Here is a 25,994-nt window from a genome sequence, read left to right as displayed (position 1 = left end):
AAATTATTTCATATCCTTGCTTTCCAATATTGACCTATGAATAATTAGGAAAAAGAGGCAATTTCACGTTTTGTATTCATAATAATAAGAGCTCATCCACCCCAATATTTTTATAAAACATCCATCCCCTATGGAATTCTCTCTCGGTGAGTATTCCAGCCCTTCTGCGCAGTGGCATAATAATTCAGGAAAATCCCAGCGATTCCGGGAGGAGATCCTCTCAGAGACAAGTTCGATGAAACACAACAATGAGAATCATCCGGGAGGATTAAAACCCGGATTATATTGCGGTACGAATCTACCGATCAAAATACTGCCAGCTAGGAAAAATTCACCAGCGCAGAAACCGCGGCGGAATCGTAAATCAAACGCATTATATTCTGCTATACTTCAATTCGTAATTTTCTTTCCCGAATTTTCTCTCTATTACGTATTAATTCATTCGTGAAACTTTATTAAGTTAATCTATCTTTCGTTATTCGCAAATACCTTATAGAGCTTCGGTATTCTTGCTGTGGTTTTATATGAAAAAGAAATATGTGTCCGCGTACCGTGAGCACATAATTGCGTTAGGTATCGTTATTTATTACGTCCCTAGAATCCATCCCCCGTATACTTTTATTTATCGTGTTTGGAGGGTCGCTATTTTTATCGACCACATAATCGGCGCGCGACCCGTTTGATCAGGCAAGAGATATTCTCATACCGGAAATACGAGTCTTTCGAACTTATTTATCGAGAATATTTTTTCAATTTTGTTTTTTTTCTACCAGCGCAAGACATCGTTGCAAAAAATGAACCAACTACGTAAAGCCAATTCATTTAACAAGGATCAAATCGCTGTGATCGATCAAATATATTTCTAAATCTCGTTTGTATTGCCATACGCTTCTCACGGCATCGATAATATAGAGAGGAAACGCGAAATCGGTAAAAAATTTTCTAAGAATCCCTCGTCGGATAGCCTCCCTTTGAGCCGAGAGAAAAGCAGTTGCCTCTCGATCGAGGGTAGAAACGAAATTTTCCAAATTTCGTCTCGACGCGTGAGGGCAGGGATGATCGCCAGCCAAATTGACTATTGAAAGGAAATGGCGGGTCTGCGGCAGATGGGGAGGGGAGGGGCGGGGAGGGAGTCGCGTTCCGGTGCACGGATGTCCTCGAAACGGAAAAAGGAAATTAAATTCTTGTCGTAGGCCAGGTCTGCCTTTATTGTTCTCCAACGGCGTGTGCGTGGCTGTATAGTTTTCCCGCTATATGTGTGATGTCGTTGTCTGACGGCCACCCGCCGGGTTGGGTTGTGACCCTTCGAAGCATGGTTGCGTCGACGAGCTGATAATTATTTCTCAGCAAGCGTATAATAAACACATTAGAGAGAGCGTAAAAAATATTTATATATATTAAACACGCAAGAATAGCAGCCTATTCGTGAGAATATTCGATTACAGTGATACTAAACATGCGTTTCTCGGAAAGAATTTTGACTTAATTTATATTGCTGGAAAAGAAGTGAAATTCTTTTTGTCAGCAGCCGCCCTTATTTAACATCTCTAAAGTTTTTCGAAAGCGGAAACTACACTCGAGGAAACTTTTCTCATGCATCGCTTCTAATACGGAGTTCTTTCTGTCGCAGTACATGGGTTCGTTTCCTGTGGCGGTTCCCGACATTGCCAGCCGCGCGGAATTTGTGCGCTCCCAATTGGAGATCCTCAGGGTAAGTGCCTCTCCCCTAATTCTGCTCGTGTACTGAAAACTATTTCTAATTTAGCATCCGCGCCCTACGAGAATATGATTATCATTATGATTGCGAGAAATGACAAATTATGTCTGCAAGGTAACATTGTTTTCCTTCCGGGGATGGCAAAACCTGCTCCTTCCGGTAATGCGCGGCAAGACGAATTATTCTAGAGCGTCTCTTCGCATAATAAGAAGCAATAAGATCCTAGGATAATGGCGCGGCATATACCACCGGTCCCATTTTCGCCCTGTTTGTTTTCCCGTTTTGCATGCATGATGAATTCACCAGTTTTATATTCAAATCGTCGCGCGATCTCGACATTACGAAAGATGTGTGTACGAGATGAGCGTAAAACCGTGTAGATCCTCACTTACAATCTCTTAAGATATTTAGATATTACTTTTAAAAAACCGCCGTTATCCCGATCCATTGTGTTTTACGATCGCCTCTGAGGTATAATGGAATATCGTAAATAACGACGCATGATGACGCTCATTGATGGGGGGCTTATTCCATCCGTTTTAATGCTTGACATCAATTGCAATCAACGGCAAATACATTTCGTAATTAGCCCGAACAGATGAATGCCATATGGCAAAGGAATCAAAACGGCTCTCATGTTAGGGGGGATTATTATTCTAAGCTACGCTATTACTGTAAATCTAGTAATGACTCTCGTACCTGAACGGATCAGCAAAATTTCGGCTTTGAGTTTCGTCGGAGTTGAATATGTTTACCTACGAGCGAGAATAACTCGTGCCAGGAAGTTCCTACTTAATCTCCGTACGTATGTGTGCGCAGGTGTGCGTGTCGAGTAGCCTGCGTGTATAAGAACGCGCGTTGCTACTTTTCCCGTGATACTACTTCATTAGAGTGTACGCGCGCCACGCTCGTTTTGGCGAATTTTACTTGAATAGTTGCCAACGGTTAAAATTAAATGCATTGGCGTTCTTATTGTATGTCTTTTTTTCTTCCTTTTATTGTAAATAACAGAGATATACTGATACATTGTGTTGATATGCTCTTTACGTCTTTACTATAATTGTTAATTAGCCGATTTAAATGCAAGCTGAGTATATTATTGTGAGGAAATTCTGATAAGCATTATGTCTTCTGCTAATTAGGACTTCAATTAATGTACCATCCATATTCTTGAAAGGGTTTGTGTAGTGAAAGGAAAAGTCTTACAGAAGTAAGAGAGTTTGAATTATTTAATATTATTTAATTGTTTAATGTCTCTTATTGCAGAAATCATTACAGATAAAGAATTAATTGGATATTTTTATGAGGTACTTTCAATAATTTGATGCGATATCGAAAGAAAAACAGAATAATTTTCTCCGACTTATTTTGTCTATAAAAAAATCATTTGTGATCTCTTGTATAATAATAGATTCGGTCTTTTTTGCTTATAAATAAAGTTGTAGATTCGTGGTAACGAAATGAGAGGATACGAGTAATCTCTAATGTAATGAGTCGTAAATTCGACGAGTCACTTGTCTCCCCATGTTCAGATCGTTCCCACTCAATGCGCACTTTCGAAAATCGTCCCTATTGTTGTACTCCATCGTGGAAGATCAGACTTTCAAAGAAGCGTTTAGTGTAACACGCCGTAAATGCGCGTATATCTCGTCTCACCCCTGCAACATTTATATTTATACGGCCGCCGTAAATGAGGCGAAAATCACGCTCGGTTGGTTAAGAGACGCTTCGCCGGTCGCCTACTGATGCCAGTCGGGTGTTGGTATTTCCCTGTTTTGTGCTACAATCACAACAGCATGTAAAATACGAAATTTTATTAATGCGACTAATTATCACGGTTCCTCTTTTTACTAAATTTTACAAAAAAAATTTTTTTTCTAAAAAAAGACTTTAGTTTATGAGGTGAGATTAAATTACATTTTTCTCAGGCGCTTTGATTTATTTATTTTTCTCTTTTCTTCTCCAAGCTTTTTGTTTATTTTTATAACTTTATTTTTTTATCAAGACGATTATTAATTTATTGACCTATTTTAATAACTAAGCATTTATATTTATATGTTGACTACAAGCGTAAACGTTATTTGTTAATTGAGAGATAAAATTAATTCGGTAAATAAACTTTATTCGTGTAAATAATACATTATTCAATAGATTCAAGCCTTTTATGGCAAGTTTAACTTTTATTTTAAAAACTAGGCAATATTTAACTTAAAGCAACTCCGGCAGTTTGTATCGGTTCTTATAATGAGATAATCCTCTGACTTTTTATTAGTCATAAAAATTCGAGAATAAAATATTACATGGTCGTCTCGAGTAAATCTTTCGACTTAAAATGGTAAAAGAGAAGGGATATATATCGTTTTCCTCCTGTTGTACTTTTAAAGCTGGAGAAGTGACAATGTATTGTACATGAAATTATAACATATTTTTAAATTTAATGCAAGACATTCATAAAATCTAAAGAAAATTAATTTTGTTTTTATATTTGTCTTGTTGAAAACGTCTAAAAATATTTAGAAATTAATTGTTATGTATACCTTGTAAATTTACACGAATATTGTAATAATAGGATCTTTTCTCGTCATTTTAAGTAATCACATTTTTGTGAAAATTTTTTTGAAACATTGGATGTGTCTAAAACGGTAGTAAACCAAAAACAACTATCGTAAAAATTGTCTGGAGTTTTTATCGTATTTCGTTTCCCTGCTCAAAGGACATTTTTCTACAGCAAAACGAAAATTCGCAGCGGAAATCGCTCAAAGGGACTTTCGAGGCCTTTATCCCGGATTTAAATTGAAACAAAATCATTCAATGGCATTTCTCTCGCGGGAGTTTAACAAAAAAAAAATGGCAGTGCGAATAAACAGAAATTTATTTGACGAAGTTAGAACATTTGTGCGGATAATTCCGTCGTTCTCTTTAGCACATACGAATTTCAAGTGTCGCGGAGTGGATAGGTTGTCAAAGCCATCTGCTTTAATTGCCAATTACATGAGACGCTTTCACGGGGTGTCAAACAGTGGTCCGAATTTTTTCGCGAGATATCCAGCTGGGACACATTGTACCGGCACGGTCGGTTAACGGAAATACATCGTACCGAAAAATCATTTAACCTGAAATAGCCCTCTTTCAAAGTTACGCACGAATTTTGAAATATCCATTATTTTTTCATCAAACGTATTGCCATTACAAATTGAAATACTGTATAAGCTTTATTTTTATATTGTTGTTATAATTATTAAATTTTTAAATATTATAATAGTTATTAAATGCGCTTAATTTTGCGATAGAGTATAAGATGAGATCTAAAGAAATCGCGACCGCGCTATTAAAATTCAAAATCAAATCGATGAGCCATCGTGGAATGTAATTTAATCGGAAAAAATCCAATAAACGCATTCTACAGCAGCATGATGTATTGACATACCATCGGTTTCTTCTTCTCAGGTTTCTGTCTTGCTAAGTTATTAAAGCTATGACAAAGGCAGTCGTGTCAAAGAAATACGATCTTGAGGTATGCATCCGAAAGTGCCTGCGACAGCAAACAATCGGAAATCATTTGTATAAAACTGAACGACGATAGACTGAATTTATATTACACAAGTTTATGCTTTAAAACGATGCAAATCGATTGATCCATTTATGATTCATTAAGCTTGTATTTTTCTCTTTAAATTCCGTGACGATCCAAATATTAATATCTACACCAACTCAATTATTCGAATGCGTTTACTGAAGATTTGTAAATGTCTAGTATTGCAAAAAAATATATCTTTCCGCATCGTTACACACGTACGGAATAATTTTGTAATCGTACATCAGTGAACCGAGGGTAAATAATGGATATACACGAGTAGAAATTTGTCACGGTGGTCAATGACATAGAAGCGTCGCTTTCGTTTCGTGGATCACGACGTATGGGGCAGTTTGTCACGGAGAAGGGTGTCTTTCCACCCCTGACACGTTGACCACCCTATAGACACGGTGAAAGGTCCCGAAACGCGTGAGAGCACGTGCGGGGTATATCGCAGACGTGTAGGTATCCATATTGATTTCGGGGATGCGTAGTCGTCGACCTCTTTCACTTGCTCTCTTTCTCTCTTCGGTATTCCGGGATACTCTTTTATCACGGGGGGGTTGAAAATAAAGAAAAACGACAATGGTCTAATCTTCCGCGAGCTCGCGCTACACGCTAATTACTAGGAAATCTAGGAATCCCTTAACGCCGTTGTTCTACCACCGATTGTTTTGTGAAAGTGTGATCCTCGTGAAAACGAGAGGAGAAGGCTGAAATCTGGGACGATACGCTGCTCAACTATTTTTCGGATCTTTGAAATTTAACTTGTACGACGAAGTCGACTCGCAGCCTTCGGAGAACAAAGAGCGAAAATCACGTTTAACCGGTTCATCCTCAAATTACGATTTACCGCGAAACCACCACGGGGAATCGTGGAAAATCGATCTATCCGCACTCACACTTTCCGCCTTCCCACATTTACGACGGTGCGGTTTCGGTATCGGTTTACCGGACAGTCGCCGACAACGTCGAGGACGCCGCGCCGTTGCTGCATATGGGTCATGTACAATCCGCAACGAACCGACCGTACCGATTAAACGTCTGCACAACTCTGGCAGGCGTGAATTTCGAATGTTGCGACCGTTGCGAATATGATCGCACGGCCGCGATTGTGACAGCGCGACGATAGTGACAAAGTGCATTTTTCCGCTTCCTGCAGCATCGAGCTCGTCGAAATTATACATCGGTTTCAATGCCCGTTTTGTGCGCCCCCATCCCGTCCCTTCATCCCGCTCGCGGAGCTCGCCACCGATCTCCCCGTAATCCCTTCCGTGGGGTCGCCGTTATCAAAAGTACGCGCCTCCACATACGGCGGCGGCGGGTCTTACGAGATTGCCGAACACGGTTTAAAACGATAGCCTGCCGGTGCCCTGGCATTCCCGCAGGTCGTTGAACTCCTTCGTTGAACGTGTGTGCGAATCGCCCTTCTCCCCTCTTTTTCGTTTCTTGGTCCCGAGACACGAGTGCGTTGAGCACGAACGCGAGTCGTGCGAGCGTATTGGTGATGTAGATGCAGATGCGACGAGAGTGGGCTTTTGACGCAAAAAAGTTTAGCAACGCCGGACACCGTCGGAACTGAAAGACGCTCTAAGTGGACGCTGTTTATGCAAAAATGGATTAATCCGCGGAGTGGAAGTTTTAAGTAAATTCGATTTGAAAAGGCGGAGTCTTTCGTTGCCCACCAATTATTTGGGAGAAACTGAGAAGGAAAGAGGGAAGAAAAGAGAGGAAAAAGAATCGCCAAGTTAACTCGCTCTACCGCAGCGAAACACTCACCGTGCGGATATTCTCAGTCGTAGATTACAGAAACGTATTGGCAAGGAATTCGAGGATTATCACCGAGAAGTGTTCGGCACGAGCTCACTCGGCACGTACGTCAATGCAACACGCCATCGATCGAAAGGCAATACGAAGCGGCTTATCTGTCGCTCTTTTTATTACTCTCCCGGGCTCACTTTTACGAGAGGATCCACCAGCCAGACTACCGATGGAGTCTCTACAGCGCTTACGGTATTTTCCCCCTCTCTTTCTCCCTTCGCTCCTTCTCTCTATTCTCCCTTCGGCCTTCTTATATCCCATTCATCCTACCCCTTTCCTCCTTCATGGGCAAGCAAGGTTTTCTTCCGAGACGTAGAAAATCGAGAGATGCTCGATTCAGGTCAAAGTCAAAGAGCCTTTTCTACGGTTCCAAATATTTTCACACTCGATGTGGTTTCAACTATTCCTGGCAGACATCGGTTACGCTCGTTTTGCTCGGCGATGCAGAAATCGTCCTGCTCGATATAGCTATCAGGCAGAATATGCTCGTCTAGAGAGAGAGGCTTTTCTTGTAAACCCTGTGGACACAGTACCTCTCTTACAAAATTTTTCGAATTTTTCGGTAGAGAGAAAAGAAAGTTAATAAGTTGAGGAACAAAATTTTCTTTAAAAGAAACATTTTCCTTTATTTTTCCATCTCAGCACGTTTTACCATAAACGTATCTACAGTTTACATATTTAATTTTTTAATTAACCGTGCTGTCTTTGTTATTTACATTACAATTGCAAATTTAAACTAAAATAGACAGTCTAATTAATTATGTCGGAATTGAGTCTGTAATTTTAGTTGTTCGTTATTTCAAGAATTCATTCAGGAAGATTAAATTATGCGCTTCCGGTATCGGATTTCAACAATTATAATGTTCGCGAGTCGATTCCCGAGAAAGAAAAATGACTTAATCTCGAATAAGAAAAGGTGACTTCCGCATAAACCTGGGCCGTTCTAAGACTTTCTTTATTAGCTACAATAAAGAATAGCCACGCGATATTGCTTCTCTCGTCATTGAGATTCATAAATTCTCCCGTAGTCTCTCTATATTAGAGCTCTAAATTTTCGAGAAGTTACTTTGCGGCTACTCCGACAAGGAATATAGGATCTCTTGTAAAACTTTTAATTAACATATAATAATAAGAAAGTATGCAATTTTCGAATTTTTCACATCGGAAACTTTGTCCTATATTTTATTCTTCATTTTATTTAAAGAAGAATTAATAGGTTCTAAATTAAAATTTCAAAAATAGCGACCTGCGCGAAAGGATTAAAATAATTATTGCGTCGATTACTGCTGCAACGGTACTTCTTATCGCGAAGTGTATTCAATCAATCAGGCAGTCGGTCGAGTAACTCGCGCAATACGCGTACGCCAACGCAGGAGAAGGATAACGGCCGCATGCCGTCTTTGTCACTTATTCGCAGCATCAAGTAATTTATATCTTCCTCATCAACGCTATTATCTCAACCGGCGCTTCATAGCCAGCGTGCAATAAACTCTGCGGTGCATTTCCATACGGACAGCGGCCGCCCATGTCCGGCTCGTTGGGAATCCTTTTGCTGGCGTAGGTTTATCCGCCTGTTCACTGTGAACGTCAGGCAAGCCGAGCACCACCGGATATTTACAGTCTGCAGTCTACGCGTTGTTCCTACTTTAATATCCTGTCATTGCCTCTGACAAACGCGAAAAGAGAAACAGCAGGCCGGGCGAAGAGCGGTGGTTCAGAAGGGCGAAGCTTAAAGGATAAGGCAAGGATAAAGCAAGCACAGACAAAGTGAAACCGCAATTTTTAAGTTCTCTCGTCTTTATTCATGGAATATTAATTAATTTTTTATTTCTGCCTAGTCAGAGTTGTTTGGTTATTTTTAATATTATACAATTTTCTTATTTCTCAGTAATATATTTTTACAAAGATATTGAATTTCTACAAAAATAATTTATGAATTGGAGAAAGAGAGTTATGCGATGTATTTACTATCTAATCTATAAATATAAGATAAGATTTAAAAAATTTATAGTCATGACTTTATTACCATAAATATGTTAAATAATACGACACGTTAAAAATATAACTCGATAGAAAGAACTATTGTAGCAAAACAAACTTTGATTAAATAAATCCTGTTGAGTGACACGAGATCACGATAATAGAACACTGAAATACGCGAGATATGGAAGAAATAGACATCTATTTTAGCGGCACGAGCGCGCCAATAATAGAGAGAGCTTGCGGTATTATTATTTAATTGAACAGAGCGTTAATAGTATTACCGAGTAAAAAATATCCAACGGATAGTTTGCGGACGAAGCTCGGTATCGATTTGCAAACCTGCGAGCACTCTGCATTCGTACGAAAGATGAAATACATAGACGCGGAGAAGGAACCACGTGGATACATCGCGCAGGTCCCTTCTCGGAATGGAGATCGGAACGCGATGTCTGTACTATTTTTCCTTCCTTTTCTCTCTTTCGCTTGCTGGACACGAGCCCATCCTTTGAAAGTATCTCAAATGATCTCGAATATTACGGTGAAACTCTGCCGTCGTTGCGGCAGTTCCATTCGCGTCCGTTCTCCCGCACGTTTTTCTTCTTGTAACTCATACCGAGTAGTCTCGGAAAGGAGAAAACTTCTTGCCCGGTGTTAGCTCGGTGCAGTTTCAAGGAAAACTGTAGGGAAAACGGCGATATTCTCATATCGGGATCATGTGTGTATGCAACGGTACAAAGGCATCTCGAGCTACGATTTGATTTTACATCGTCAACAATGAATTTCTGGCTTTTTCGAAAACCCAGATGGACTCGTATGATTTATCAGTAATTGAATTTCAGACAAACAATGGATTAGTAAAATTGGATTGCAGCGGATATTGATACGTACACTCTCGCAGCGATGCGTGTTATTAATTTGTTTTGCCTGTACATTCAATTTCAAATGAACTGCTATATAATGTGATGTATAATCAAATATATTCGCGACGTTTCATATTCATTTTTGCATATTCGTAAATGTATGTCTGGAAGTGGGGAAAATGAAGATTATAAAATTTAATAATGTTAAAATAACCTCCTCTCTCACGTGTTTTCGAAAACAAAAATTATATTATTATTATCCTCTTCATTAAATCACGGAAAATACTGCAATATTATTCTCTTCCCCTTATTGTTCTAACGTAGAAATAATCACAGAAAAGTATAAACAAATTTCTAGCATCAAAGTTCTAGCACGAAGAAACAATCGTATAACTCGTATCTCAGACAAGAAAGTTTTCATATGATTCTCTATAATTATTTGATAAATTAAGGTGTTACAATATATATTCGATGATTCCCTATCGTGATCACGACGTTGATCGATCGAAATAGCAGTTCAATCAACATTGCGGTAATTTCCAGACAATCAAACCGGTATAATTAAGCCCACAAAATCCAGTTGTTTTTCCCGCTTTTTCTTTTTGATCCCACACAGCAATTTGAGCGATTATTGCAAATTCATTGCGTCTCGCAGTAGGTACCGATCATCGCCAATAATTATCTCATCTGCCGCGCCATAACTAAACCAGTTCTTCTTGTTGGCTGATTGGCCGTGGGCCAGAGAACGTGTCATTAAATATTTACGAAAGGCTAACACGCGACACCACGTATGCTTTTGACTAATCACATCGTCCTTCACGTAACGTGGCGTTGTCAGTCCAGTCGCTTTGGTCCGGTCATCTCGGAGTTCTATTTTAAAATAATATTATTGAATAGACTCTATTAATAAACAGTTACGTCCATAAAAACGCAAAAGCTGATTCGCCTGTCTTTCTTGAATTCTGAAATGAAAGAAAATTTAAAGCGAGAAATTCGCGGAAAAGGCTCGTCTTGCGGCAGATCTCGATGTTAAAATTTAAAATACGTCTTTCAAAGCTATTCGAGGGCGCATTTTTGCCATTGGAAAGCGAAGACAAACCGATCGAAGGGCGTATCTCGCGTCCCGCTGTGCGGAAGGGGATGACATACATACGTTCAGTATGCAAGGAGGCTGGGGTACGGCAGCAGGTCGGTGCCAGAAGCGATACTTTTTGGAGAAAGACGTACGGGGTGGCGAAAGAGGAGGGGACATTTCTGGAGAAAAGCCGGAAGCTAGACCCGTCACGGATTTTCTTTATGGCGAGCCACGGGGTTTCCGCGCATAGCGCATCGTGGATGTTAGAACGCCTTGTACGCACGCGAAAGGTCCAACGTGACGGCTTTCGTTCGAGCAAAGGGGGTTGTAATATTTAGAGCACTGACTTTTTCGTGAATTTCTTTCGGCCGGATATGATTCGCATTTGGACTTTTCGCGCGGAATGTTTCCGGCTTTTAAACTGGCACGTATTCAAGAAGTAAATATATACGCCTGCATACGTTATAAACGAAATGACATACATACATACGTAATGCTTAAAAGTGCTAAATGCACAATAAAAAGAAGGGCGAATATGACTCGGATTCTTTGAGGTAAACCGCAATTGTCTCTGTTTCCGAAACGTATTTAGAAATTTATTTATTACACGCTGCGAGTGTAAAAAGAATCGGGGAAATTTTGTTCCTCGCTTGTGGTCGGATGCAATGAAAGAAAGGAAAGGTGAGGATAAAAAGAGAAGGAAAGGGGGGTCGACAGGTCGTAGTTGTGCTTTCTACCGTTTCCGCGGTTAAAAGGTACTATATCGTGGTTGAACACGCCCACCTAAAGCACCTGCTAAGAGCCTTTCCATTCCAGTTGGCGGTACGACAGCGTGTTGCCGACTTAAAAGGTTTAAAGAGCGCCGGTGCAATATATATCGCACGATGAATGGCGATAACGTGGTCTAGTCCATTGTCCTTGAAAGACATTTCACACATACAATTTTGAGCATACTGATTTGATCGAGAAATAGCATTTTTTTAAATAGAACATCGTGTTATTAAATTAACAAAATTATACAACAAGAATTATATTAAAAGCCAATTTGCATAGAATGTTTTCGTTATTTATTTATTTCTTTTTTTACACATACGCATACATATTAATAATTATTCGTGGAAAACAATGGGATCGTTTTATAGTTAAAGTTTAATCGAGTTTAATACAAAAATTTATGATGGAAAATTATATTAAAATTAATGTAAATTCCGCTATATTATATACTAGCAACATTTTACATCTTTGTTGCAAAAAATATTGCATGAAATTATATGAAAAAAATGACGTAGTCGACCTTGCTGTTGCAATTCCAGTCGCAATTACAGTTCATATCACGAAATAGCAGGAAGATTCATTCTTGTATTGTGTAGAGATAGCGTTGGTAAACATGTCCTCCCCGTATGTTCCTTTTGGCCCGCACTGCCGCTTTATCAGACCCCAGACCGCGTAAAGTGCAGTTACTGAATGGCCGTGCGGACGATTCGTCTCTTCGATGATCAGATATTCACGAACTCCGAGTAGAGACGGGTGGCTGCGGAGGAAGATGTCTAACTAGAACTGCGACGGAGGGAGACAAGTTTGCCCATTCAAATTTCAGGGACGGCGGCGGTCGATGATACAGCGATTCAATGTTGCATCCTTGTGAAGTCATTGCGTCGCGTCACCGCCGAGGATCACGACAGCGAGGCCGACAATTTCAGTCAAATTCTTCCCAAACTGTACTACCAAATACTATCTTTAGAACCTAGTTCTTTACAACAAATTTTTTGTGACACGCATATTTATTATTAAACGTAAAATATAAAAATAAGACAAGCATACAGTTGATACAGAAAATTAGCAAAGATGTGGTACCTTGCGATATCGACTGATCAAATTTAGCAACTTGATGAAATAGATATTATCACGCATCCGTTATTCGTTTAAGCTGGGGAGATTAAAGCAATCGTCGACACGCTGGACAACGTTTTATTTCGACGGTGGGCCAATAGAAATGAGAGATAAAGAGCTGGTCAATATCAGAATAGTGGCCTCATTGATGTCGTCGTAAAGTTCGCTGATAGAACGGCTAACGGCAGTTTTCGAGGATCCCCATTTCCGCCGATAGAACAAGAGGGAACAACGTGTCTTTTATCTTACCGATATTCCCTGGAGTTTCTCAGACTAACCATTCTTTCCTCCACCATTACAGATTCTTCCGGTCGTTCACAGAACTTAAGCCTTAGTTTTCCCAGTGGGATATTGGACGATCTCGCGTTTTACTTTCTCGTATTGTCGCGGTTACAATAGTCAGTGGTCTTAACACGAAAAATTGATTCTGATCATTGTCCAAAACGGTCGTCTACTTCGATCGTCGTAATGATATCAAATATAAAGCGCAAAATCGCAAAGTACGGGAAATTTATCCGGCGACGATTCTGTCGGCCGCCGCTGTTTTACACTCGAACGTGTCGATTGTAAATAACTGATTCAAATTCAGCGCAAGTTCCACTTTCACGCTCGGGTAATTGTTCGCGCGGATCGTTGGATAACCAACCGATTCGTATCCTTGACGCGCGCCCGCGAATTCACCTCCCTCTAACTATTCTGAAACCAGACGAAGCGCTCGAGTCGGTGCTGAGGCACGTTCCTGCGCCTGCTAAATGATGCAAATACTAATAATGGCGCAGAGTGAAACGTTGGATAATTGAAATGTAAACATCGCGCCGCCATCCACCCCTGTTCTCCGGACGGGTGAGACGTGGGATGAGTTTACGGGCTCGGCATGCTGCTGCAAACGTCGGGACCAGGCAAAAGGCTGAGAAGGAAGTAACGGGGGGAGATTGTCGGAGACCAAGACTCTCGGAGCGAGCACCGTTGTAATATGCGCGTACGCGGGTTTCCGGGTTTATGAGAGACGTACGTTTTGACGCGTCGAGACTGACAAGCGGAACGATTAATCTCCGGAACGCGCCACGTAATTCAGCTACGCTCACGTTATTGTTTCACCTCGCACAGATTATAATCGATATAGTTCGACAACGTCATGCCTAGCGTTTGTCTGAAGTTTGCAACCCATTTTTTCTCAACGAGAAAATTATGAGAAGCGTGATCGCTTATCGTGATTTTTTTTTAGGAATAATTCAAATTGTATGTATACACTATACAACTATACGCTGCATTTCTACTATTCCTGAATGTTCCGTATAATCGTGCAAAATACAAATATATTATAATAGTAGCGAGTTCTTGGGATATTGGAACTATTTGGCTGCTCGTATATAAGGTAAATGTAATAGGGTCGTAGTTATTGGCCACCAGACAGTTATTGGCCACTTGGGTTTACGAAGTACTAATTAGGATAATGGCTATGTTTATGTCTTCCCCCAACGATCGGACAAGAAGCCGTTGCAGTCTGAATTACATCGAGAAACTCGATATTGTAACGGTTCGAGCGAGTCTTTCTCAAAAATCATTTTCAATACTCCTCTCTGAGCTTGCGCCCTTTTTCATTTCGATGGCGATCTCCATGTATTCGCATCTTTTAAGATTTATTTTTTATCGTCTCTCGCGCGTTTATAAAGATTATACATCAAATTAGGGGAGACATATTAGAAGGCAGTTTCAAATCGATGATGGGGTAACGAAATATTGCTAATTACACGATTAGCAAGACAAAGTGAACGAAGCAAAATATAGTAGAAGAGATTGATTCGAAGCAGACGGAGCCGAGCACCGCGCATGATCCTCTACCCCCTCTGCGCTCGTAAAGCTTTTCAAGGGGTGGTTGGAGCCCACGTGGCGCAACACGGTGCTGTGTCAGTCGCGTCCGACAAGCCAAACGCGTATCACGTTCCAGAGCAGCCTGATTTCACGCGTTTCGCGATCGCTCTTCCTTGATAAGAGTGAGGTATATAGTCAACTCCCTCAACGGTGCTGTTCTCGTCGTGATTCGTAATCGATCGGCTGTATTTATTATCGATCGTGTCGTAATACTCCGAAAAATCGAAGAGGTAAGAAACGTTTCCATTTTGACTGTGCGTTGTACAATTTCGATATGTATGCCAAAATCGTAAGTCGATAAGTACCGTTTTAAATTTCTCGGAAACAATCGACGCGACCCCGATAACATTCGTCCAATTAATTTGCGATTTATTCTATATCTCTATCTTATTTTCCTCGATACATCAGCAAAAGAGCTGTATGTCTATAAAAAAAATTGATTTAAATCGCTGTAAAATGTTTCGTATTTTAATTCTTTTTTGTTCTACTTTTTGAAAACGTTTTTATTGTTATTTTGTACTGCGTGATCGATAAAATGATTCGGATTGCATAAAGGATATTAAAACACTCCAATTATTTCGCTACTCTGAATTTATTCTCCGCGCTACTCCGTTCACAGCAACTCTAATTAACCTTCCTTTGTTACACGACTTTGTCTCTTCAAGATCCATAATAATGACTTCACGACGCTCTTTCATATGTCCCTTGTTTTCCTTTATATATAAATTTACATTAAAGTGAAATTTTTCCCTTGTGCGTGTGTTTACGTAGTTATTATCTTGCATACAGAATGCCTGTAATGCAATATCTCGAGACGAGAGAAACGTTTGTTGCAAACGTTGTTTACGAATTAATAAATTTGATTAATAAATGCTTCTTTTTGATAAAAATTTCTATCCGTTTTGCAATATAATATCCGGAACAAGAAGAGATACTTAGAAGAGAAGCGACAAACGATTTACGATGTGAAAAGAGTTTTGATATCCATCCTGAAAGAAAGATCGCTATAATTCGCGATATGAAACGCGATCGCTACCGCAACCGCTGTCGAGGCAAACGGTGTCGTGCTTCGGTGCATAATTAAAACGTCTGACTCTAATCTGTGGAGACTGTGAACAAATAGCGACTGTCATTAGAACGCCACGCATACGAAAGAGAGGAATGTGTCCGTGCGTGAGAACTGGGAACGAAACTAATCAATCGGCATCCACGAGCGGAGCTTGAAAAAAGTGAAAAAAAAAGTATCGCGGTAAAAGCGAAAGAGAAAGAGAGACAGGGAAAGTATTTCGCGCGCGCCGTCCATTTACGCATATTATAAATTACCGACGTGCTGCCGTCCGTCAATAACTTTTTCCACTGTTAATTTCCCTGTGTCGCGTCGTCTCTGTTAATGAGAGCCGCTCTCCGCTCTCTCGCTCCCGCCCGAGAATTAATTAGTTTGAGTAACCCAATTAAAAATGAAAGACTCGCACGAACACTGCCGGGCGCGCCGACCGCGCGATCGTTTCGCGATTCGTTAGTATGACAGTCGTCTGTTCTCTCGCAAAAGCGAGCGCGGAATGTAGTGTATCTGGTGAAAATTAATTCACTTTTCACAAATATCCCATTGACATCAATGGTTCGTAGTGTTCGTACGTGTATGATCTTTACATGCGTATGAGCTTTACGGCAGAGTTAATGTTTCGGCGCGCTCAAATTCATCGGTCAGATTTCTCTGCAATATTGTCAAATTTCTCCGTAATACTCTCTAAAAATTATATTTGTGTTCTGATATTTGCATGGTTTATTAATATCACCTTCGCAATGGCCGAAAAAAATCGAAATGTCGCGAAATATCCTCGTGAATGCGGATGCGCCGGACGCCATTAAACGCATTCGATTGTACATACATTAAACGTAGATAAACGTCAGAATAGTCGGAAATAAAATAAATCGAGATTCGTTACCGGTTCGTAATCGGAGTTTACATTCCAATTTTTCATGCGTAAATGCGATATTATCGCGAAAATATACAGACGGTATTATACTAGAGCGAATTAACCTGCCGCAAAACCAATTCAGTAAAGGTTTTGTTGAATAAATTAAATTCAAAGTTTAATATAAATTACGGAAATTTAATATCAGTATTTTTTTAACCACAGAGTTCCATATAGTGCATTGTTTTATACGCAGTAGTATAATTAAATGTGTTCTGGACGTTGTACATTATATTTTGTATGTTGTACATTAATTTTATTTATCTTTTATAAAAAATAGTGATTTACATTTATGCGTAATTGTGATTAATCAGTTGACTTATTTGCGACGATATTATTTTTTACAATTATTTTCGAGCGCCGGGGTAATTTTGGTTAATGAACTTTACGTGATATTGGCAATCGTGAAATTTTACGTTGTTATAAAATTATACAAAATTCATTTTATTTCCTGAAAACGAAATTCAGTCGTAACGCGTAAGATTATATTAATTTAATTTTGCCGATATAAAACGAGTCGTGCGGTAGAATTGTCCGAGCTATACTTATAATTGATGACGCTTTTAACAATTAGTTAAATTAGCTATTTAACATTGGATTATCTTACTGGCAAACACGTGCGAATATTTAAATAAATTTCTTTTAGCCTGTTGCGAGACTGAAAACAGTAAAGTTGGTCCATTCTATTAAAATAATTAAACACAGATCTGAGTGAAGTTTTACCGTGCAAAGTTTTAATACTGCATGCGTTTTAATACTATGTGCGGTATGTATGTTATCTCTTTGCGCTGTATCATTTGGAATGATATCTGAGTGCATTTCCGAAATTAGTAAATATATGTACATCATCTAAGGATTAATTTCGCGGAGAAGAAGTTTGCGAGGAAACTCCACCTTTAAAACTGCGCTTCCTTATCTAATATATGCCAAGGAATATTGTGCGGTCGTAAGTCTTCTTACAGAAGCTACGCAGCGCTCGTTCAATTAATTAGTAAACCGTCAAAATTTTCAGCATCGTCAAGAGAAATTTATATGTAACTTAAACGACACAGAAGAGCTACTAAAAAGCAATTTAGAAACTAAATTTAAAAATTGTACGCGATTTAATCAATAAGAGATCAATAATGTATTTGCTTTTACAATAGCGTATTGTTTTCTAGTTATGAGTATTTCGTCTAATTAAAACGAATGATTTTGTCATGAAGATAAAGAATATAGTTGCGATATAATAACGTATTATGTTACATCGCGTTACAAGCGTTCCGGGAAAAATTGCGGGTACAACTGTCAATTTGACATCGTCTTTTTCGAGGATTGCGAAATTTTTTCCGGACACTCTGCCCTTTGTGCATTTGCCCTTCCATTTGAACGGATTGCATTGATTGGTTTCGTAACCATTCGCCTGTGAAACAACTATATCGCATCATAGTTTAAAAAAAACACCAGCGACAAGACCGCTTTGTCGAAACAACAAACAACGCACTTCGAACCTTCGGCAGTGATCGGGCTCAGTTTTGCAATCACGGTTAACCATATCGCACCCCTTAGGAAAAGATAAAGTCAACTTCTGCAGAAAAAGTTTCCAAAAAATTGAAACAATGCGAGAAGTAGCAGAATATTATTTATCGCACGATTAATATAAAGGAAATTTTTACATTCTACATTTGCAATTTTGTGTGCGGGTTAAATCCGATTCGCGATAGTCGGAGTTGATTGCTCTCTGCGATTTTCGGAGCATCCGCCAAAAATATCTCGGGTAAATATACGCGTGTGTTTAATATATGTTTCCGAAGCCGAACGTAAAAGTATTATGAAACAGGAAGAAGAGAGAGCGAGCTTAAGCAACGCGCTTCTGGTTTTGATAGGTCGTCTGTACGTGACGTTTCGATAAACAGTCACAGCTTATATAGGTTCGCTATTCCACGCGCGAGGATCACGAAAGCCGTCGGTTTACGTCACGAGTTGGACGCGCTTTGCTACAGAGCGATTTCATTATACAAACGCACCGTATTTAGAACAAAACATTTCATTAACTCAACAATGCGCGCGTTTACCAATCAAAATCGACTACGCGTAACGTATATAGGACGTTCCGCAATTCCGAGTCTGATTGAAATTAAGGTTTTTAGCTTATGCCTAAATCTCGATATCCATTGCGTGAAGCCTGAGGCACAAATTACGTAAATAATTTTTGTACTCTATTATTGATTCGTTAGAAATTACATATGAACGCTAAATTTTCTAATGCGTATAAACTTACGCGCGTACTAATTAAAGTTCCAATCGACGTTTCCATCGAACAAGTAGGGCGACGCGGCAGCCGAGAATGACAAGTTGATGAAAACGGCGCATTGATTGACGGAACGCATTAATGCAAATTAACAGACTGCGATGACAATCTGACGGACCCATCGGGATTATAAATATATAGAATCACGTTGGCGCAAAAAATTCTTATGAATGACAGACGATGCCGTATTGCCAGCGATGTCCAATCGAGCTTACCGCTTCCAATTTTGTCATTGACTCGCGAGAGAAGAATAGCTTCCGTTCTCCCCGCATCTTACCGCTTTCTTTCTTGAGATCTTTGTCGGATTTGTATTAAGATCGTGACGTGTAAGGAAGATAAAGGAAAATTAAAATCGAACCCCTTGGAACACGCTCGCCCTGCGCTTTCCGCGTCGGTTGATACCCCATGCCGTAGTACGAGCCACAGGTGTAATCTTCGAAAAGGCTCCATTGGAGCACGACAAGAAAAAGGGAGGAGATGCCGGGAACGAAACTATCTCCGCCGACGACTACGGCAACGACAACGATGACGACGACGACGACGACGACGACGACGAAGGCGAAGGGTAGGCCAATCTAATCTGGCCGCGGGCAACGGAAGGAGATATCGGCCACCCTCTGTCCTCCATTCGAGTCGATCACTCACTTGATCATCCCTCTCCGTTTTATCATTCGCCATACCCCGGCACAGTCAGTTCGCCTTCTACGCATGGAGATCGACCGTCATGCTGGATCCTCGTGCCGTTCGTTCCCCTTGTCCATCACCGTTCGTCGATGTAACCCTCGTAAAAAGTTTCTGTTCTTGATTAACACCACGACTCGATTTAATACACGAGGGTTTCCAGAAAAACGTGGAACACGCAATCGTCGATTTGTAGACGGCAGTGGCCGAGGGGAGACTCGTAAACGAGATAAAGCTTGTTCTTCCTATAGCAGTTAATTTAATCTTGCTTTCTGACCGATATAGAGTAGTTTTTTCTAATCTTGTTAAAGAAAGAATGAGATAAGGAGAAGCCTTGATTGTTGCTAAATACATAAGGATTGGAATCGAATTTTAACTTTTGTGGGTAAGCAAATAACAATATCATTAAAATATTAAAAAATTCTACAAAACACAATTAGGAAAAGATGGATCTTGCTGTGGACAGATTTTAAAATAAAATTTCGCATTAGATGCTAAAAAGGTGTTTTTTTTTTTATAAAACCGTATTTTTTTATAAAAACGTATTTATCTCGATCACACGCCACGGCGGGTTTCTTCAAATATTTGATTCCTGGACCAATGAACTATGAATCACGAGATGGTCTCACGTTATTAGACGAAGTTCCAAAGGGACAAGATCGCGAAATAGAGTGGCCCAAGGGAGCATTTGTGTCGGCTAAATGGAGAACATCCTGCAGATTATCGAAGATATACGGATCCTATAATGCTCTACTTAGTCAACAGAGTAATCAAGCGAGAATTCTGATTCAGATCGTGATTTATGGATACATTAATAAACTCGCTGTTTATTGCAAACTGATCAATTAATGTTGTTCAATTGGCCGTTGTTGTTCTTTCCGAGTCATTGGGTATAAATATACAAATATGCAGCGTTGGATAAAAGGACGTAAATAAAGTTTTCTATACCGCACAATGCGTATTATTTATTAAATTGATTGTATAAAATTAATTGAATGCTTTAAAAGAGAGGTAAATTATAAGATAAATAAGTTATTTTTAAGTATTGTTGTTTTCTCGACAAAGCATTTATTTCTTCCGGTATAAATCGGAAGGGACGAAAACGTTAATGGCTTTCGATCATCGTCGTTTATCACGTTGAATCTCTTCCATTGCTGTATAACCGGGACATCGAGTGCTTTATGGTCACTTGGTGGGCTCGCGCGGGTCCATAAATCAAGCTTGCTTGACGAAATTCCACCTGGAAAAAAGACGCGCGAGCTTCTGGGATTTTTACATTGTCTGCGGGTGACAAATAACGCGTGCCACGCCGGCGGATCGCCGTCCATTCTAGAAACGAGGGAGTGTCTTGTAACAAGCACAAGAGCGGAAAAAAAGGGGGATAGGTGGATCGGCGAGTAGGTGAGGTGAGTTATTTTCTGGCCTCCGTGGAGTTCGAATTACGCGGCGAATCGTCGTCGAGAGCGAATGCTCCATCATTGTACTTCGATAAAAGGGATCATAAATCTACGGGCGCGGCCGTCACTCCGCGCGACGAAGTTTCCACGAAGATAATCAAGCCCCAATAAGCTGAGAGATGTTAACGGGACAGTATTACTGATTGCGTCTATAAAACATGTTAAGATGATTTCGTCCGCGATATGTGTTCATGTTATGAATAGCTGAGCGTTGTTCGAATAAGCTACATTAAATATCATTGTAACGGGCTTAAGAATACTGGAAATTAGATATGTACTTCACAGTTGAAGATATGTACTCACACAGTGTTAAATCTTTGGATTTTTATTCAATTGAGATTATTACTCGACTCGAATTAATTGACTTATGTATACGTCGACGAGATGCTTAGACAGAATAGAGCCGGACGCGGCCAAGCGAATGGACGAATCGCGCCTGGATGAGACAGCTGAGAAAGCATGCCCGTACTTTATACGAAGGCGCATAAAAGTAGATCACATATGAAAGAAGAATATGTTGTAGTTTACCCGGATTTCGTATTCACTGACAAATTGCCGCAAGGAGCATATCTTTCATCATTGTGCTTCGGCTCGAATGGATCATAAATCAAAGGACGTGTGTTCAACCCGTTTCCGAGGGAATTCCTTTTGCTGTTTCCCCGTCCCCGGTAGGTATGTAATGCGGTATAACTAGTCTTTATCAAGTTTTAATAGTCACCGCATTACCATACACACGAAGGGTTCGCAAGTAAATATCAGATACGGCACTTGGTGGGGGTTAATGGTATTTTCTAACTAATAATTTATTTCTTTGAATTTCTTGTATAAGCACTTGCTTCGCTATTTTAAATAGAATAACACAATTGAAAAATCTATGCTACTAAGAATCTACTGTCATAGCAAATAGATAGCAAAGGTATACTTTTCGTGTCATCGTTCATTAAATAATTAAGCAAATAAGTTCGGTAGAAAATTATTCGTGGTAAAGCTGCGTGTATTGAAAAACATTTTCTCCGCTTTACAGTATTAACTCTTATTATCATATTATATTCTTTCGAAAGAGAAAAAACATCTCACTCTCAGAAAAGAGCAAAATGCTTTATCTTTTGGATTTAAATGTGATTATAACCGTTTTCTGAGCCTTTGCAAGCGTTTCAAATTAAAGATTCGAGAAAAGCTTCAAATGGTCGTTACTGTGGCGACGTCTTCTCAAGACGTCAGTTCATCCTTTTTATCCACTCTTGTGGAATTTCCGAAGCTTCTGTGAAGCGCAAGGCATATTAAAAGCGAACCTTCGCTCTCGTCTGTTAATTGACTGTAAACGGTTCAGTATTGTTTCCCCGGAAATTCGCCCGTGAAGAGAAACTCAATGTATCCTTGGACCGACTCGGGACCGATTCAATGAAAGGAAGAGAAAGTGGAGGGATGAGATAAAAACCGTATTCCCTTCAATGTCATCCCCCTGCCCTCGCGTCTGCGGCCTGTCTCTCTGTCTTTTCTAACGAGCACGGAATATCCGTCAATGGCAATGAGTGGCTGTTTGCAGGGTCAGCTTATTTCTTCGGCTTCCTATTATGAATATTTGTGCCTTCCATCCTCGTCCACGCGTTTCTCCTCTATCCCCAATCGTCCCCGTCAGCCGTTGCCACCCATTCCTCCTCATCGCATTCGCCGCCGGTCGTCTCCTCGTTCCGTCCGCGAAGAGTTAAAGCATATTAGACCAGCTCTCGACTCCAGTTCCTGCATTGCAAATGGGGGGGGAGGGGGAGAATTCGTCGTACCCTCTCTGGCACTGGAGAGTACTGGTCAGCCCTTCAAAAGCTCCTTGAACCCCGAAGCTTTCTCCAAATATCACGGTTACCCGTTCGGTACCTCTCCTGGCGGCAGACTGCCGAATGGCGAATGGCGAATGGCGAACCAGGCAAACTCATGGGAAAACACAACGGTGCTCATCGGAGTCGCCATTGTAAGCCACTCGTATCGAACGGCTACGACAATCGGAATCAACGTCGGGATTATTCCCGAGGAAACGAAACCGATTATTTCTCCTCGAGGACAACGGATCGCGACTATAGAGAGATACGCATTTCCGTAATCCATATTTATGAGGACGCCATCGCGCGCGGGATAAAGATTAATGGAAGAGAGGGATTAATATACGCGCGTACACACACGCGATGTGAAGCCTCGCGTCTGAGTTAACGACGTCGTAAATAATAACATCAACGCGACGTTTCGATAATGCGAATGCAATCGACCGGCGGCCGGGGGTCGTTTTGCTCTTTTTTATGTTTTCTTTTCTCCGGCTTCGTGCCTTCATTTTCCTTCCTCTTGTGCGACGACTCCCTCCGCCCCACCTCAAGCTGTTAGTCGTTCGCGACCGGCAACAACGCTCCTCGTCCTTCGTGTTGCTATGAATGAAATTGCATTCATTATGTCAATTGCTCTACCATTCGATGAAGAGCCTCAGTCCCGAGAGGCCACTCTTCCTTTCGATCTCTCGTGGAACAGCCATCGCGTCGCGGCGGAGTGGAAAAAAATTGTGACGTGTGTTATGTTGCTTAGGTTTCTTCGCGCCTATCAATATCGATCTCAGATTATACCCGAATGTGGCATAGAAGACATTTAGATCTTTTTTCTCGACAAAAGCACTTACGCATACGGAATATTGCCACGTGCATATCGAAACGTACTATAGGTGCACTATAATACATTATCGATCAGTATTATGATCGAAACTTTACGAGAATTGACGCCGCGTAATATCTCCGCGCGCGTGAAATTTTATCTGAGGAGGCAAGACCAATTTGGCGAATTACCGAAAGTCTGGAATTCAATTTTCAATGACAGGGCGGATGATTGATGTTTTGCAGCCGGGGCGAGCGTCTTTGTCGATGGTTCGAACGGGCGAATTTGCGTAAGCTAGACCGCAAGATCCACCTCGCGCGGATGCACATTTTGTTTCCCGGAAACAGAGTGATATCAGTGCCGCTCACACCCCAAGGCCCAAACAGATTACATTGACGATCGATTGGAACTGGGTGATCCGCTAAAAAAAGCCCTCACGCACCTTTTCTAAAGAACCACTCTCCCCTATCGCTCCTGCCACGATTACTTTGAAGTCATATCGAAATCTTCTGACTCGCTTGGCTTCGACGGACGGCGATCGATTGGTTCTTGGCGATCAATAACGCCAGAGTTCCCGCGAAATACTGCTAAATATATAAATATTGCTAAATAACTTTACTACTAAATATATAATGTAATATAATGTAATATAATGTAATTTAATATGATATGATATGATGTAATATGATATAATATGATATGATATAATATAATATAAATCGTATATATAATTTAATATGATTTAATGCAAATAGAACAAAAATACGAGAAGAATCTCTATATGAAGATACATGATTAGATTTGCAATTGTGCTATCAATCCATAAATCCGCAAAATCTAATTACGTATTTTATATAATCTTCCGATGAACTCAACGAATGAAGAAAGTAAGAACGCCTGTCATTTCCGGAAGACGTCGCTATGCCCGAGACATATCGTATCGGGATACCGCCTTCGGGATACGTCACAGAGAGATCGAAGATTGCGTCAGCGGGAGAATGGGACCGTACCCTTTCTGGACAATCAGGAACGCGCGGGACGAGACGAGGAGATAAACGCGCGACGGCTGAAGGGCGAAGAGGGAGGGCTTCTGTCGCGCGGAAATACTCAGACGGGGACCGATTCCCTTAATAATGCGCTCGAGAAACGTGCCGAGTCGACGCGCTCTCCTGACGTCTTCCTCGTTATTCCTTGCCGCCATCTACTTTGTTTAGACGGATTTTCTGTTTACAATCTTGTTAGCCACTATCTCTCGCGAGAAGAAAATTTTGTATCAACCACGCTGCAAGCCATCTTACATAACGATTACGATATTCCCGGTTATTTCTACGGGCATTTTGTACCGACGCGACGTGGGCACGTTATCTTGTCGCACAACTCTGTGTAGTAACTATTTATTCCGGTTTTCCCTCTTTCTTCCTTCCTTTTTTTGATCTCACCTCGTCAGGAGCGATTCAATATTTTTTTTCGCGTTAATATCGTGGGACCAGAGTGTCGCCGTAATATCTTGTCGTCGTTTTTGCCGTCATCATCATGTGTCTGCGTCGCTAAAGCGTAATTAGCACGCCGATAGCAAGCCGTGATAAAGATAATCGAGCAGCGGCCTGCAAATTGCTTTCCACGTCCGGGAGCGACGTTGATAATTAAATAACATCCTTACGTCGGGCGTAATTCGATTGCTTTAGGGATAAACGCGCAACGGATGAGAATCAAAGAGAAAGGGAAGCGACACGGTAGGGAATGAAGCAATTCTAACGGATAATAAAGATTATTGGGAGACATTATAGTTAGAAAACGCCTGTTGTCTCACACGCTAATCATTATTGTCCGCCGTTATCCCCTGACGAATTGAAATCAAAATTCAAACGGCACAACGACGTCCAAAAAGCATCGTTGTCTGAAAGACGATTACTTAGGCCGGCTTAAAGATAGACGTCTAAAAGACGCCTGAAAGCTTTGAGCAGCGCGCCGTTCTTTAGCCGATGAATAAATTTCGCATGCGACGTGTCGGTCGAAGCCATTCGATGCAACCGCCGCGCCCGCCGTGTCGGCGGATGTATGGGCGACGAGGGTTGGGATTCGGGTTCTCGGCGGACCGAAGGTCGGTCTCGACGAGCCTTCCACCACGCCTTTTCCGCGTATTTGTAACCGCGTTTGGCAGTTTCCTTAA

General features: G+C 40.7%; 1 protein-coding gene across 4 annotated transcripts in view; it reads left to right on the top strand.

Annotated features, from left to right (window-relative positions):
* The window catches only part of LOC139774075 (EGFR adapter protein), a 105,935-nt gene that overhangs the window by 48,495 nt on the left and 31,446 nt on the right, over window positions 1-25,994 (top strand). For 2 of the 4 annotated variants that reach the window (XM_071709024.1, XM_071709023.1), the window contains one exon: window positions 1,631-1,711. In XM_071709024.1, coding sequence (XP_071565125.1) covers window positions 1,634-1,711 — 78 coding nt within the window. In that variant the 5' untranslated portion in view covers window positions 1,631-1,633. Of the gene's footprint in view, window positions 1-1,630; window positions 1,712-14,845; window positions 15,023-25,994 lie in introns of those variants that run through there. The other 2 variants (XM_071709027.1, XM_071709026.1) reach the window with 1 other exon arrangement.

Source organism: Temnothorax nylanderi, unplaced genomic scaffold (assembly GCF_030848795.1).
Source record: "Temnothorax nylanderi isolate EJ_2023f unplaced genomic scaffold, tnyl_v1.0 TNYL_tig0073_pilon, whole genome shotgun sequence".
In the NCBI taxonomy this organism is placed as follows: Eukaryota; Metazoa; Arthropoda; class Insecta; order Hymenoptera; family Formicidae; genus Temnothorax; species Temnothorax nylanderi.
Note: the sequence above shows the minus strand (reverse complement) of the source record. Positions and strands in the feature narration are given on the sequence as shown.